Here is a 16305-nt window from a genome sequence, read left to right as displayed (position 1 = left end):
TGACTTGGGTTCGCCCGGTCTAGATAGGATCCATAAGACATGGAACCAAGCCTCAAGTCCGTGGTCTGTTTCACAGTTGTATTGATCGCATGGGTCCAGTACGGAGTAGTATCAGCACGAGCGTTGCAAGTCCACCCGCACGTCACCGGAGGACAGAATGACGTCGATTTTGGATAACCAATTGAAACTAGTAGGCGTATGGGATCATGTCGCTTTGATTCCTATCTATGGCATATTCATTCAGTGATTGGTCAGTCTGAATCAGCCCTGCAAGAACTTACGGGGTACATAATGCATCCTTGTGACGTGTTGGGTGCATCCTACACCGTACAGAGTAACTACATGGGTAGTACTAGTACTAGTTAGTGGATGCGCAGCAGCTGATGATCCTTACTCAGACAGTTAATTGGTCACGTGATTAACCACCGCTAAGCGAAGGAACAACAAATCCCTCTTTTTCTTTTCCCGTTATTATTCCTCCCATCAACCAAGTCGGCCGGTGTCGTGTCTCCCACCATTTCCCTCTGCCCTGCATCTTTGCAAACATTGCAGCAGCACTGTGTGTTGTGCGCATCAAAGATTAATGAATTCTTTGCGCTAGACACATTGGCTGGGGGCGCTCGCCGATGAGCAGACGTACGCGCTCACGTCCACCCTCGACCGGAGGAAGGATCTGGAAACAAACACAAACACTGAATACAAGTACAACTCGAAGATGGCGTTTGATAACAGTCACAACGATTCTTCAATCGCAACTCACACAATCCAGCTGCCCTAGTCTGGTAACTCGATCAGGTTTTTTCCCCTTGGGGAGAAATCCCGGTCGATCAGCAGACAGCTTCATCGGGCCTTTCGCTTTCGAGGGACGGTTTTCATATGCCACGTCTTGTGGCTATGTCTGACTGGAGCTGGATTGTTAGGGGGACGGGGAAATTTGTTCACGCAGGTTTTTCTGTCCCCCTTGGAGGACCGGGGTCCAAGTTGCTAGAGGAATTCTTACAGGGCCTTCATAGTTCATGCTAGCTCTTTCAAATCTCTTCCCACGAGAGCATGACTCCTTGCGCACCTACATTCTTTTAGTTGTAGAGTTATATAGTCTAGGTTTAGGGAATATATAGATACTTTGTTTAAGTACAAGACATGATGGATTTCCGATCTTTATAGTTTGCCCTTTGCCTCATCGTCAATAATCTTCACTACTACCTTGCCCCATGTCTCTCGACCTCCAAGGGCCTGCAACGCCCGGGGCACGCTCTCCAGACCGACGAAACTCTCGTCCTTGAACGCCGTGCCCCGGAATTGGCCCTTGGCCACCAGATCGAAGATGCCCTGCCATACGGGTCCCACTGTCTCCTTCTCGAACTTGGCATACTGACCCCAATGCAAGCCCACAATGCTCACGTTCTTCAGCAGCACGCGGTTCAATGCCACCTTTTCGATCTGACCCGCCGCGAACCCGATCACCAGGAGGCGCGCATTCCACGCCACGCACTTCAGACTAGCCTCGATCATGCCCACGGGGTCATACACGATGTCCACCCCGGCCTTGCCGTTCCCTTGCCGGTGCTTCGCACACAGCGCCTTCACTTCCTCCGGCCACGCCTTGTCCTTATAATCGACGACGTAGTCAGCGCCGAACTCGCGCGCCACCTCGCGCTTACGAGGCGTGCCCGCCGTCGCAATCACCGTCGCGCCCTTGGCCTTGGCGATCTGCACGGCCGCCAACCCGACGCCACCCGCGGCCGCATGCACCAGGACCCAGTCGCCGGAGCGGACATTAGCACGATGCACGAGGCCGCCGTACGATGTGGGTGCGGTCACGAAGAGCCCGGCGGCGTCCTCGTAGCTCCAACCGCTCGGCACGGGCAGCAGCGTGGCCTCGGGGGCCAGCACGTGCGTGGCGTAGGCACCCTGCGTGGCGCCGAAGACGCGGTCGCCGACCTTGAAGCGTGGCGACGGTGACGACGTCGGCACTGCCAACACAGTTCCGGCAAATTCGGCACCGCCGACCCACGGCAGCGGCGGCTGGTGTTGGTACTTGCCGCGGATTTGGAGAAGGTCGAAGAAGTTGGTGCCTGCGGAGTGGATCTCGATCAGGTAGTTGGTTGGCGAGGCCGCTGGCGTGGGAAGTGTGCTGACTTGGAGGTCTAGGGGGCCCTGGTATCATTGAGGGGTCAGGTTAGCAGGTGGACAAAGTTGTTATAATATAGATAGATAATTTGCATATAAGACAGAGGTGCAGGAATAAGAGAATGTCCGGTCGATGGGGGAGACATCGGTTTTACTTACCTTGACATATTCTTTGACTTGGATAGCCCTCATGATGATTGCTGAGGTAGTAATGAATTCAGGAAATAGGTTCTAGGAGAGAGGATAGAATGATGGAGGAAAGAAGTGGTAGTAGGTAGTAGAGTAGAAAAGGAGTAGGGAACTAAAAGTACGGCGAGCTACGGTCTGCGGTTTCCCCGCGTCTTGCGATGGGCCGAGGTCCCTGCTCGGATCTACGAAACGGTGGCGGCATCTACAGCGCCTGCCTAGTTTTCTGTCTCCATTCACATACGCGCGGACTATGAACCTTCTAGGCATTTCTCGAATTTCGGGAATTGAGTTCATCATAATAATAACATGGTCTTCCAATTGAATGTATTGTAACCACCCTGTTCCCTAAAACCTAGGTTGGATATCGACTAAGACATACATAAGTTGTGTATGCCTGTACATAAACGTATATTGACATGAACTCAGTTGTACAAGCTGAAAAACTCCAAAGGGTCAAAAAAAAATCAAAAACTCCATCTTTGCTGCAAGTGTGGATATCAAGCAGGACAATTCTTAAGCCCTGGTTCGGTGCCAACCCCCTCCGATACGCCAGAATTCCATGCCTCGATTAGAGGTCATGGCTTGTCTTTGAACATCAAACAAATGTAACGAGTCAACCCCCACCCAATATTCATGTCAAAATGCCGAGATGATGATGACGAGTCGGGAAGTCCAATGACAACCCCCGGGAATAGATAAGAGAAAATAATTGGGGAAAATAAATAAAGAAAAGACATGAAGAGAAAGAAGATAGCGTGGAAATGATACCAGGCAGGAAAAGGCAAACTGGAGAAAGCGATCAAACCAAAAAAAAAAAAAAAAAAGGAAAAGAAAACTGTCTGAGTACCTATAGATCTATACTCGACGGCTTGTGTACAAGTGGTTCTGGGCCAGGGTAATGATACATAGGAGCACACATAACGGGGTGCTGGCCATTAGAGTAGAAAGGGGAAGGGGGAGTCATCAGACCAACCGGAGGCTGGCTGGGTGCTTTGGAAGGCAGCGACGTCTTCCCTTCCAGAGGGGTGTGCTGCCTGCCCTTGGGGTCCATTTTCGGATGGCCGCCTGCGGCATCAGGAATGTATGGGACAGAGACGGCGCGTTGCCAGGCCTTCGCATCGTCGTGGTAATTAGGCATATGTTGCGTAGAAAAGCTGGAAGCTCTAGGGGACTGAGGGTAAAACCCATGGGAGTGCTGCGGCATCATTTGCAATGCATGGTCGATCGGCGGACTCAAAGGTGCCGTAGTAAAGAAGGGCATCGACGGATGTTGGGTCCCGGCTTCCAGAGCCATGGAGTACCATTGAGGAATCGACCACTGAACAGGTGCTGTTGTCGACACCGGTGGTTGCATGCAATCAGTGGTGACAGCATACGAAGGTTCATGGAACGGGGATGTCATAGACGGGTCGAGTAAAGCACCATCTACGAGCGGCGACGTATGCGACGGATCGTAGGGATTTGACCCCGACAAAACTGCCACTGATGGAGAGCTGGTCGAGGAGCGGCCGTCAAATGACGCCGTGGCATGTGGTCCTTCATGACGAGAATAGATGCCATTGCCGAGAAACCATTCGGACTCGGAGGCAGACACATGACTTGCAATGGATTGTTGCATAGAACGCGACTTGGTCTTGGGCGATACCGAAGAGGATTGATCCCGTTGACTGCCATCGTTGCCCGAAGCCTCTTGTTGGTCATCTGAAGATTTCTTGCGCGTCTGGCGAGACGGTTTGGTAACACGCCATTTCTTTAGTCTGCTTCGCAGTTGTGTTTCACTGGGAAGCGTGACCAGTCAGTCGCTGCGCACAAGTCGGTCTCTATGATAAGCGTTGAGTCTCACCTTGGGTTGAAATCATCCGAACGAATCTTCTTGATGACTTGTTTCAGAGGCCACTCCTCATCTTTGTATAGTTTCGCAATCATCGCCTTCTTTCTCTCCCACACGTCTGATGGGATTGAGTTCTTCATTCTGTTGGTGATTCTTTCCTCGAGTCCGAGGAGGGGTGATGGGAGGGAAAAAAAGATGTCCAGGAATGAACCAAGTGGTCGAACAACAACAGGTGTATGACTTGGAGCGAAGTAGTTGAGAATGGGCCTCAAAATAAAATAAAGAAAGTAAGGAAAGGTGGTAAGGAAGGAATAAATAAGAATTGGAGGGAGAGGTAGATCAATAAACGACTTGGGGGGGGGAGAAGTGGATAGGTAAATCAATGTAACTGATAGGTAATATCAGAGAAGATGGAGACGTGGGCAGATCAACGAAAGGGGAGGAGGGATCTGGATATAAGTAGTGAGTACGGAGGAATGAGCAGCGATAGATGTTATGGAGCCCGGGGTGGCTCTATCTAGAGCAAAGAGGGTCATCACAGGACAGCTACTTTGGTACTAAGGAATTAGTTACCTACCTAAGAGGTACATACATCCGGACCAACAGCACGCGATGAGGAGAAGTGGGTATCGAAGGTCAAGTCACGACGAAGGAAAGCTCGTGCCCACCGTCAGGACAGGGCAAGCAGTTCTTCCGGGGGGAAGGGAGATCGACCAGCACGACGATGCCCAAGGAACGGCATCCTCAGGTGATTGGCACATGGTCCAGGGACCCAAGTGGACTTCGGTGGTTTGGCTACTGGTGGCACGTCCATTGTCTCGGGTCCTGTCATTCACGATAATCCAGGAGTCACTGGGAAGATGGCAAAAAAAAAAAATGATTTGTGTTTAAATTTAATTTCCATCTTTTTTTTTTTTACCCACGAGGGTTGGAGGTAAGCTTTCTGTCGATCCCTGTGTCTGATTCCATGCGCGTTGTCAGTTTGGTAGGCCCTTTTTTTTTTTTTCTATGCGTGTTTCCAATTGGTACAATTGAATGGAAATTTCAGAACCCGATGAATCCAAGGTTGAGCAGTTGGAGATGAATGATAATGAACTCTCTCGGAGTGGTTGGCTCTCGGTCAATGGGAAGTTTCTCACCACCGCCGGGCTTGATGTGTCAACTCGGTGGCCACCGGGATTTTCTTTTTCTGTTTTTCCCTGCAGTTGACCCGTCCAGTGACGGGGGAATAATCTCATTGGATCCTCTAATTGTCATCCCGCCAATAGTTCGATTTGACCTATCTCGGTCCATAGGGAAAGTCCGGAGGACGTACTCCATCAACAGACGCCTCCATAGGTACTACGTAGGTAGGACATACCTAGACCTTCGTTCATGTCAGCGAGCCCCTGACGCAACTCCTCCTATGTCTGAGAAGCAGTGGGTAGATGAGGATAGTCATCTCAAACCTCATTCGGAAAGCTAGATGGTCGACTCAAAAATGTATGCAGCGTCCTGGGCAGGAAGAACTCCCCCAGGATCTCCATCGCGTTACTAGGAAGCTTACCGTACCGTACTAATGCTGTATTATCCGGTACCGCACTGGATACCCAATCCAGGTGGCGCTAGTCCTCTTCTGATACTTGGCGCAGCTATCGGGCGGCGTGATTGGGCCCCCACCGGGAGCAAACGCCGGTTGGAGACAACCAGATCCAGGAATGATCCTAGCGCCGTACAGTACGTATACCTTACCTACCGTAGATTAGGTGCCTTACCCAGGTAGGTATGGAGAGCGTTCGAGTTGCCCCCGTCAAGTACTCAATCTACTCCGTACACTCACTAGAGTCACGGCGCAGTAGTAGAGCGATCGATAGTCAGTCCAGGCACCGGGCGATAGAGTACGGGGCACTTGACTTCTGCATCGATCGAGATGCATACAGACTTTTACGTTGCCCTTTCCACTTCTCTCTGCCTCCACCCCTTCAAACACGCCGATAAGATGAGCTACGGCAGCCATCGTGCCATCGTCAGGCATTCTGCTGCAGCATCCCGGCCGACGCTATCTGGATGAAACGTGATTCATCGACGGACAAGATTCGGCTAAGATACGGGTACTCATGACTGATGCAGTGATGATGGAAGAACCACCTAAAAATACCTCGGGCCCTCTTAGTCTCCTGGCTCGGAGGCGTGGGGATCGACGGTGCAGTCCAGTCCAGCCCAGCCCAGAAGTCAATTAGATTAACTCAGTCATAGTTCTTCTCACTGCTCAGTATCATCCTGCTCCGTGGCTTCGATCTCGTTGGCGTTGAACCTCTTACTAACAGGCTAACAGCCTCTAGTGACTAGTCTTTAGCATTCGTTTGGATCGTCATTGCAGGGCGCTACGTGCCAATCATGATTTCATTTAGTCGGTCTTGTTGATTCAATTTGCGTTTTAATTTCTCTTATTTTATTTCATGTCTAACTCCGTAGTTTAAGTGTATGAATAATGAAGATGCAATTCTTTTTCGTCTTTATTTCTATTAATATTTTTTAATTTCACCCTCTGGAGCTCTTGCAGACCCTTCCACTTCCTCCCTTAATTTAATAAACTTCGCTCGCTGCTGAGATCTCGACGGATCAGGTGATTCCACTCTGAAGATGGGCGATCAATCATCATCGCCCCCCCTTCTTCTTCTTCTTCTTCTTCTTCTTCTTCTTCTTCTTCTTCTCCTTCCCCTCCCCGAAAACCATGGAAACCCCCCAACTCCCCTCGGATGTGTTCAACGGCACTTTCTCAATAATCATGCTGAATTGCTTCCCAATTTACCCACTTTCCTGTTCTTGCTTTTTATCTTTGCCTTCACCAATCATATAAAAAATAAAACCAAAAATTAAAAATTAAATGCAAGACACATGGGAGGAGAAAGAACGGTGAAGGATTGGTTCTACGTGATCCTCTCGATGTAAACAATCCTCTCATACATACTACTGCGGAGGATGAAAATCTCGTTAGTGCCATCCTTTCACCGACCTTTACGCTATCGACTTTGCTCAATGCTGCCAGGAGGCGAAAGGGAATAGCGTACTGGCTAGTCCGTCTAGCCTTAACAGAAGTGGAGTGCTCAACATGAGACAGTCCGATTCACACGGAGTGCATGCCAGACTATGCCTGTCTGCATGCCTGCATGGATTCCGACCCCTCTCAGTTCCAGGGAAAGGATTTGGCTAGTCGGTGGTCTCTAAAGTGGAGCGACTGCAAATCCCTCCAAGACGCCTGGTCGATCTGGGTCCGTCTGGGGACACCATCATCAATTCGTCCTGCGCTAGGGAAGATCTCTTCCCGGTGGATCACTCTTACTGATCTTCCCGAAGGTCCTCAATAGTCCTGCCCTCCAGGATTCTCTTTGTCTACGGAGTAGTTGCAAAAGGTGGAACGCCGGAAACGATTATCTCGTCATCTCAACATTTCCTACCCACGGTGCACGGCACACCCCCCTATCTGTCTATCTGTCCGCCCATCATCAACGGGCATTACCTCGGCCCTTGACAGCCGTGGGGCTCTTTTTTTTTTTTTTTTTCTCTCCCTCCCCCCAAAATTTGCCCTCTACTCCGTGTTAGATGCCATCTCGTCCCACTCACCGGTCATTGTATTTCCTTTGCGTCTCCGGTACACCACCCCTAACTAACCTATCGTTGCCGCCATCCGTCACGCAATTCTCGGGACTTGGTTTTATCTCAGAAGAACGTCCCACCGATAACATGGGCTTTAGTTTCGACTCTGTCGTGAGTTCTTCACGGGCAAGCAATGCAACGACAGAGTCGATCCATGGAACCATCCTAACCAGGCGCGCCTGTCTAATCTGGGGGGCGCCTGCAGAGGGCGATAGCGGAGCCATCTCGTCACCATGCCATCCAACGGCATATTAGCACAGTAAATCAGCCCGTGGCCAGCGACCACGCTCACCTGACCGCCGATCTTCATCCGACGCATGCTCTTTTCCGGGCTGGCTGAAGCAGAGGCTGAAAGGGCCCCCAGTAAACCACGTACTCCACACCCTACAATCACTTGTAACGACGCATTGTTGATTATACGGGCCCGCGATTGGCACGGATATTCAGCCAACTTGAGGCGGTGATTTGTTAAACCTATGCCAAAAGGTCCTGCGTGCTGTCAGTGTCTACTCCGCTGACCGAACTAGCGAAGCCGATCAAAATAAGGATTTCTGCCATGTCCAAGCAAGAAAACAATCTTTCCGTCATATCTGCTGGCCTTGATTATCCTGTACTCTGTCCACTCTACGGCGTGGGCTTGCCGTGTTATCTTGGCCGACTCGTGGTCGACGAAATCGGAGCAGTGGAGTCGATAGCCGACTACGAAGTACGGAAATGTTACACCTCGGACGTCTGAACTCTGCGACTGCTCCTAAGGTATCGGTAGAAGGTACCGAATAAGGCCAATTCGACCGTTAACCAGGGGACCATTATTGACTTTGGTCGTGCCTCGCGGTAGTCATACTGAAAGCGTGCAAGAGCACCGAAAACCCTCCGTTTTGGGACAGTTGGAGATCCGTTCCAACGCCAACGGCGAATATCAGGGGGGTTTGGTACCCACGTGGACGTTTCACGCTGGAAGTCTAAATCCAAAAGAAGGAGGGGAAAGTATAGAGGTCGCCAGCAGAGACCAGCGCCCATTGGGAGCGGAACCAAGGCTGCCATTCCGTAGGGCCGAGAGATCCTCTAGTCCATGACGGAGGGATTGAGGATCCCCCAGGAGGGATCACACCTCAGCACAGCTGGTTTTATGATATCGGAATGACGGTTTAGAGATGATAGCAGCGAGCAGGAGGAGGAATCGAATCCCGGGGGATCCTTTGCGGCCGAATAAGGAACTCGACACGCAGATCGTGAGGCCTCGGTGCAGTGTGCAAGGCATGATTCCAAATCCAGTCCGCCATCCTCCATTGTATGTACCACGTCTTTTTTTTTCCTTTTCTTTTTTTTCTTTTTCTCCCCCTAAAGTTCCTAACGGCCTTCGCGTGCACGCTAAACCAGGCATCGGAACGAACCCCCTTCGAGATGGGGACAGCCAGGGGCAATCCCTGCCCTAATCAGCATCGTGGGTTTTTCTCCCCAAAGTTAGAAGAGGCTCAAGCTCACCAAGTGCTGGGAGTCTCCGGATGCGAGCAGTCCTCCGATAGGTTGATACTTTTGGAGTTTCGTCCGAGTGTATGACGGACGATTTTCCTTTTCTCGGCATGGAATGGGATGCGGACTGTTGCCATGGTCCGAATGTCGCTCGCCGCCCACGAGGGCAAGCCAGATCAACCAAGGATAGATGATCCTCAACCTCCATGTTTCTCCAGTCCCAGCCCAGCCCTTTTTCTGTCTCCGGTGCTGATCGGTGGGTAGGGTCGTCGCGGTTCCACGGTTGAGTCATTAGGGCCACGACAGACCGTTGTTGCTCGTGCTGAAAGTTTCGCGGCGCTGACTCCAACTTGGACCACTACGTATCAACTTCCTCGGTTCGGGGTTTAACCTTAATCAGAAGTTGCACAACGCAATGAATAATATTGCCTTTTTTTCTACCCTTAGGGTTCTCGGGGACCTCTCGGCAATTTGACTCCCTTCTTCTTCCCGACTATCTGTCCGGTTTTCGCATCATATCGGCATCATCATCCGGTCCTCCCCCTCGAGAAAGGTCTGGGTCGAAGCACGTTTCCCAGACGCTTCTTTCTCTTGTCATCAAATCATTTAGCGACGGGTAGAGGGCCAAAAACCAAACAAAAAAGATAGTAAGAAGGAAAGAAGGGAAATAGAGCCAAACCGACAATGACGGTCTCACTGCCAGAAAGGGATAACTTTTCCCATCCGACGCCTTCCGGAGCATCACCTGCCTGTTTGAGATAGTCTGCACAGTATATGTGGGTATGTTTCAAACGAAAAGCTGTATAGTTGAACTTAACATCTACTCTCCTTCCTGCATATGGAATGCTTCCCTGGACGCTGGAAGCCCCTAGTCCACAATCATCATAGCCGACCTTTACCATCGACCATGTGGAGGCTTTTGCAACAATCTAGACCCAGTCCCTCTCCCCCAGTCAATTGAATCAGAACAGAGCCTGCGCTAGACTCCAACGTGCATCGTGGCGACTCACAGACCTCACTCGGAAATCCAGATCCTAATCTCAAAATTAGCTTTTCTGCTGTCCATCCCATCCCTACACTCTATGCTCCAGTCTCGATCGGCGCGTCATATCAATGGCAGACAAACAAGCCAGACAGGAAAGTCTCGGTCTCGGTCTCAGGCCCTGCTGATGTTTCAGAAATTCTCATACATAGCACAAAGTATGCTGGTGTTTGGGAATTAAATGACATGGGGCCATCTCGCTTAATTGATTCCTTCTTTTTCGTCGCTTCGCTTTCCCTCTCTCTCCGCCTCCTTGGTCTTTCAATTTTGAGTTCAACTTCTTGGTGCTGGACACTTTTGTGCGCTAGTCTGTCCAGGAGTCCGCCGTCGAAACTCTCCGGTGGAACAGATGAATCCTTTAGCAAGGCAGACTCAGGTGTAGGGGGAAGCAAAGGAGTTGAGACTTGAGACTTGAGACTTGAGAGACTTGAGACAAGTGGAAGGGAAGAAACTAGAGAAAGAAGAAGAGAAACTAATCGATCGGATTAATATGAGGCTAATGAGAAGAGAAGCGCTCAGACCCCCTTCCCCTTCAGTTGAGACATAGAAGGAAAGACTGCACTGCACCAAAACCACCTTCTACATGTAAAGCTTTTTAGTCTCTTTTTCTTCCATCTTCCTGATATGAACAAACGCCATTCCAACTCCAGACAACCCTTCTTTTTGTGGCTCGTGATGAGGGCAAACGCGTGCACACACAAACACAATAAAAATGACAGTGAAGAGAAGATGCGAAAGGGTAACACCGTAAAAGTAATAAAGCACAAATAAAATTACAGGGGACACTTTCGGTCCGTCACTATCTGATTCCAATCCCAATTCCTTTTAACGACGTCTCTTGTGAAGCCGATGCTCCTTGCCCTTCTTCGACTTCTTCTTGCTCTTGTCCACCGGCAACACAAGCGGTTCGTCCTTCATGTTCCATTCCATGAATCGTAGTAGATAATCATCAATATGACCCAGCTGGGGCTCTTTGTCGGCGAATTCGTCGACCTCCCCTTGCACATTCGGCGTGGTCGAGGATTGCGGTCCCGGGGTTCCGTCGTCAGGACCGGTTGCTAGCGGCGTGCCTGCCTGGGTCTGAGCAGGTGTGCTTTGCGAGACACTGCGGTCCTCGAAATCGCCATCGTCGGCATGCTCGAGTTCCTTTTGCGCATTCTTCGCCGCGTCGATATCCTCTTTGTCTTCGGCCTGTTCGAAAACCACGCGAGACCCGCCGCCACCGGAAACCCGATTGTTGAGTACACGATCCATAGCAGCGCTTGCCTCATCCTGACTCTCCAGGCCCTCCTCGTGGCCGATCATGTCAGGCATATCAAGCTTGGTGAAGTAGTCCGTGGTAAATTCACCCTCTTGGATGACGACATCGTCCAACATTCTCTTTTGGTTCGCTTTGCGGAGAATGTTGGATTCGATCGTGTACTCTGAGACGAATCGGTAAATATGCACGTCGCGCGTTTGCCCAATACGGTGGCAACGGTCCTGGCACTGTTTGTCCATGGCCGGATTCCAGTCAAGGTCGTAGAAAATCACGGTGTCAGCCCCCGTCAAGTTAATACCAAGACCACCAGACCGACTAGACAAAATGAAGGCCAGAATGCGGTTGTCATTGTTGAACCGGTCAGTAAGGATCTGGCGCTGTTCGACTTTGGTGGTACCATCCAATCGAAGATATCGGTGGCCGTGAATGTTGAGGAACTGCTCCAGGATGTCAAGCATCTTAGTCATCTGGGTGAAAATCAACGCGCGGTGTCCACCAGCCTTCAGATCTCGGAGTAGCTTATCGAGCCTCTGCAATTTACCACAGTCATACTGCAGCAACCTCTTGTCGGGGAAGGCGATGGAAAGGCGCATCTGGGCCTCGTGGAATGGGTCATAGGCCGGTAATCTCTCCTTCTTAGTGAGATGTCGAGTCTCAATTGGGGTCAAGGCTGCCTCGGTAATCCCCGAGGCAACTGCAGCCGGAGTGATGCAAGCATATCTCTGCACATAGCCATCCAGATTTTGCGCACGCTCTTCGACCGATAAGATCATGGACGCCAGGACAGAGGACCGGCTAGACAGCCAATCTGCCAATGAGTTCTTCCGGAGCGGGCCGTTCGAAGTTGGTCGCTGTTTGCTGTCCGCCGTGAGGAACTGAAGGAGACTGGTTCCGTATACCGGGCGACGACCGTGGCGTTTCGATTCGAAGTACAGGCACCGTTCCAGCTCAGCCATCCGAACTTTTCTGCAGTCGTTCTCTAGCGCTTGGAGTGCAGACTGCACCGTAGATCCGTCGAAGACCATGTTCCAGTTGGTCCGATGGTACTGACGTTCCCGGAGTGTATTGAATGGACCGTAAGCCATTAGCCTCGTGCTATCATCTGCGAGTCTTCGGGATATGTCCTCTCTTGATATCGGGACCAGGTTTAGGAAGTCCAAATCCAGCCTGTTGAGCGGGTGCTCATACAGCAATCGCCGACGAACAAGGAGCTCTTTTACCCCAAACTCCGTGGCTACAGAGCGTGCCATTGCAAACGAGGTCGAGATAGGTCGGGTCTCAAAAAGGTCCGGGTGGTTGCACACCTTTCGAAGCTGCATCAAGCAGTTGATGATGGAAAGGTAGTTCCCCGAGGCAAGGGTTTCTTTTGTTTGCGCCCGAGACATGAATCCGTCATACAAGTACCGTTGGCGTTTCGAGAGCCTGCAATAAACGACATGTTCGTATTTTCCTGGCATTTGCTTCTCAACGTCGGCCTTCAGACGGCGTAAAATGTAAGGCCTCAGAACAGTATGAAGTTTGGTAACCACTTGCTTGGCCTCGTCATCCATCGTTTCTCGGCCATGCTCCAGGATCTGCTCCACCGGGCGCCGGAACCATTCAGAGAAATTTCGTAGGTCAGCGAAACCCTCGATGCCAGCGTCGCCGCCATCCGAGGGCATCAAGAAGAACAACAAAGACCACAGTTCTGTTAGGTTATTTTGGAGAGGGGTACCGGTGAGGAGGAGCCGTGCGCGAGTGCGGAAGGTGAGAAGTGCTTGCCATCTCTGGGAACGGAAATTCTTGATATTGTGCGCTTCATCCAAGATCATGTAGTGCCAGCTCCTTCTTTTCAAGACCTGTTGATCCTGGAGAACCAACTGGTAGGAAGTAATCAGCACGTTCCAATTAGTGTCATCCATCCATCCCCTGCGCTTCTGACGGCGCTCCTCTTGGTTGCCATAATAGGTCATGATTTTGAAACCCGGGCACCACTTTTTGAACTCCATTTCCCAGTTCAGGATCACACTGGTAGGGACAACGACCAGGTGCGGTCCCCATACCTCATGCTCTACGGCCAAGTGAGCAAGTAGAGCGATCGTTTGTATGGTTTTCCCTAAACCCATCTCGTCGGCGAGGATACCATTGATATTGTTTGTGTAGAGACCGGCGAGCCAGTCCAGTCCAAAGTGCTGATACTCTCGCAGGTTCCCGCGGAGTAGATGCGGCACCGGTGTCTTCAACCCTGGAGCTGGCGACTCACTCGGTTGGCGGCCCTTTTCGGCTGCGGCGTCATATGAGGAGACTGACTCAGGCTCGGAAGGTTTGGTGGCGAGCGTTCCTGGGGATGCTTCACTAGAAGGTTCGCCACTATTGTAAGCATCAGGCTGGTCCGGATACATCTCCACCTGGGAGTCAGTATTGGTTTCAGTTGGTGCTTCGAAGACGGCTTCGCTCTCGGGGGGGTTACTCTCGCGAGGTGGGTTATCAGTCATTTCAATTTCGTTGGTCTGACTGTCGTCGGCGGGAGCAGTGTCGACGGAGGGGACATCGGCAGAAGGAACGTCGTCAACAGGGGTCTCGGCGATATCCATATCCTGGGAGATGGAATCTCGATTGGCGGGTCCGTTAGGAACAAGAGAGACTTCATCAGGATCACTTGGCTCTTCGTCCTCGTCATCAACCGAGGCCAATTTCATGTCACCTCCATAAAGACTCTCCAGGTTATCGTCGGCATCGTCAGAATCGCTTCGGGATTGGTTGTCATTCAAGGCTATATCTTTTGCAGAGAAGAAACCGAATAAACCAGGCCCGTCATCCTCATCGGAGTCGGCATCATCTGAATCTCTGTCCTCATCGGTCTCTCCCATGTCGTCATCCATGTCTGTGGATGCCTCATCACTGTCGTCCATGAGCATGGGATCAACTTCATCCAGCTCGACTGGCTTGGGATCGACTTCCTCCGAAAGTACTTCGGATTCAACTGCGTCAGGTACGTGTGAGACACCGGCGCTATCCGACGGATCGGTTTCATCGGATTCCACAGACGCGCGGTCTGATATTTGGTTAGCCTCCGAGAGGCTGGCATACTTCAACCGGAGTTCTTCGGCGGTTAAACCCTCGTCATCATCAACATAGTTCCCCCCGTCGCTTTCAGAGTCCGTCGACGACATATTGCTTTCGTTGTCTTCATCGTCGGCTGAATCATCTGTTTCTGCTTCCTCGCCGTCGCTGGTATCAGGGGCATCACTTCCGGTTTCGCCGAGGATTTCCATTCGTCGTTTTTCAAAGAGCATAGTGGATTGCTTGATGGCACGGTCCAAAGCCTGTTGGTCCTTGGCTTTCCGTTCTTCTTCCCAGTGAGCCAGGCGCATTCTGTCCACCTCTGCCCGAGTGAGATCGAACATTTTCTGAAGATCCTTGGCCAACAGCTTGCGCTTTCCTCGTACCTCATCCTGCTGTTCCCGGAGAATGTCTTCAGGATCCTTGTTTCGCTTCCTCCAGGCGTCGGCGCACCACTGCGCAAAAAGCCTTGCCGTGTGGCGATGACGTCTATGTTCCTGGTCAAGAAGTTTCTTGAAGTACAAGGCGTGCGCAACAAGATGATCCTGGTGCGAATACTGTTGCGGTGGCTCTTCCTGTTGTTCCGGGAGATAAGCAGAGCATACATCAGAACTCAACGGGCCGCCCGGTTCTGCCGCTGCCGCGATTCGGTGCCTTTTCTGAGCCTCTTCATGCGCCCCCTCTGGTGTGAGAACAGTGTCATCCCGTGCTCGCCCGTCATCGCTATCAAGCCACTCTCTAAACGACCCATATTTGCGAGGAGGTAAAACGTGAGACGGGTGTTGAATACCAATCGACGGCTTCTTGACCTTGATCCGCAGGCGGGGAACTCGCTGGTGCGACTCATCACCCTCGATCTCAGCTAATCCAAGTCCTCCCGCATTGTCGTTCACTTCATTCATCCCATTGCCAAAGCCGTTGAGCCCTCCATTTGGAAGCCGACGAGCGGAGTTTGGCGTGCCAGAACTTTGGGATCTTGTTCGCGTGTGTGCTTGTTTTGACACTGGCGACTGTGATACGCGTGGTCGTCGAGTAGAGGCGCCCCGAACAGAGACGTTCTTCGGTGACCCAGTTCGAGTCGCGTTACCACCAAGGGGCTTCCCATTCGTCTCGTGGTGTAAGGAAGATGCCGACAAGGGCGAAGACGCAGCAGCTTTGCCCCCACCGCCGACATTTTTACCGACCACTGACTTCTGACCCGCTCGCGTCGGCCTTTTGTCGGACGGGGGTGGCAGCGCAGAGGGTACGGAGTTGACTCGAGAGGACTTGCGTCTGCCATCTTGGATGAAGGAGGTCGGACCATCAACACCGGGTTTCTTCCATGGAGGCGACGCTGCGCGGGAGCTCGACCGTCGCGAGGCGGCCGAGTCCACCAGCTTTCGCTTCTTCGATGGCGGTCCTTCCGGGTGGTTGATAACGGATTCGTCTTCTTTGGGCACCGGAGGAATCGAATCGATAGTCGCAGAATCGACGGGAAGATCGTGCGTGAGGGGAGCAGACGGATTTGTGTCGGGATCGGGGGTCACGCGTGCATTTTGGTGGTGAAGGCCATCGGAGCTGCCGTTTTGCATGTCTCGTAACGACGGAGGCAGGGGCCCTCTATTCAGCTGACCCCAGTTTTCCCAACGAGGACACGGTCAATATGGGAAAAATTGGCATCAACGTGTAGCTGTAACTGAGTGGAGGTGCCACCAAAGATTT

At 51.6% G+C, this 16305-nt stretch overlaps 2 protein-coding genes across 2 annotated transcripts; both read right to left on the bottom strand.

Moving 5' to 3' along the window:
- Positions 1 to 1158: 1158 nt before the first annotated feature.
- On the bottom strand, positions 1159 to 4290 carry KD926_009784 (uncharacterized protein; the record flags this gene model as incomplete). Its single annotated transcript, XM_053102266.1, has 3 exons — positions 1159 to 2157; positions 3197 to 4097; positions 4163 to 4290. The coding sequence occupies 3 exons, from the start codon at positions 4288 to 4290 to the stop codon at positions 1159 to 1161; spliced, it is 2028 nt and encodes a 675-aa protein (XP_052954224.1).
- Positions 4291 to 11126: 6836 nt separating this feature from the next.
- Positions 11127 to 16175, bottom strand: swr1 (putative SNF2 family helicase/ATPase (Swr1); the record flags this gene model as incomplete). The annotated part of the gene is made up of 1 exon (XM_053102265.1): positions 11127 to 16175. One exon carries the CDS (start codon positions 16173 to 16175, stop codon positions 11127 to 11129), a length of 5049 nt encoding a protein of 1682 aa, XP_052954223.1.
- Between the last annotated feature and the right edge of the window lie 130 nt (positions 16176 to 16305).

Source organism: Aspergillus affinis (genome assembly GCF_023601865.1).
Source record: "Aspergillus affinis strain CMG 70 chromosome Unknown NODE_71_length_185320_cov_88_639011, whole genome shotgun sequence".
NCBI lineage: Eukaryota > Fungi > Ascomycota > Eurotiomycetes > Eurotiales > Aspergillaceae > Aspergillus > Aspergillus affinis.
This window is presented reverse-complemented; position numbering and strand designations above follow the sequence as displayed.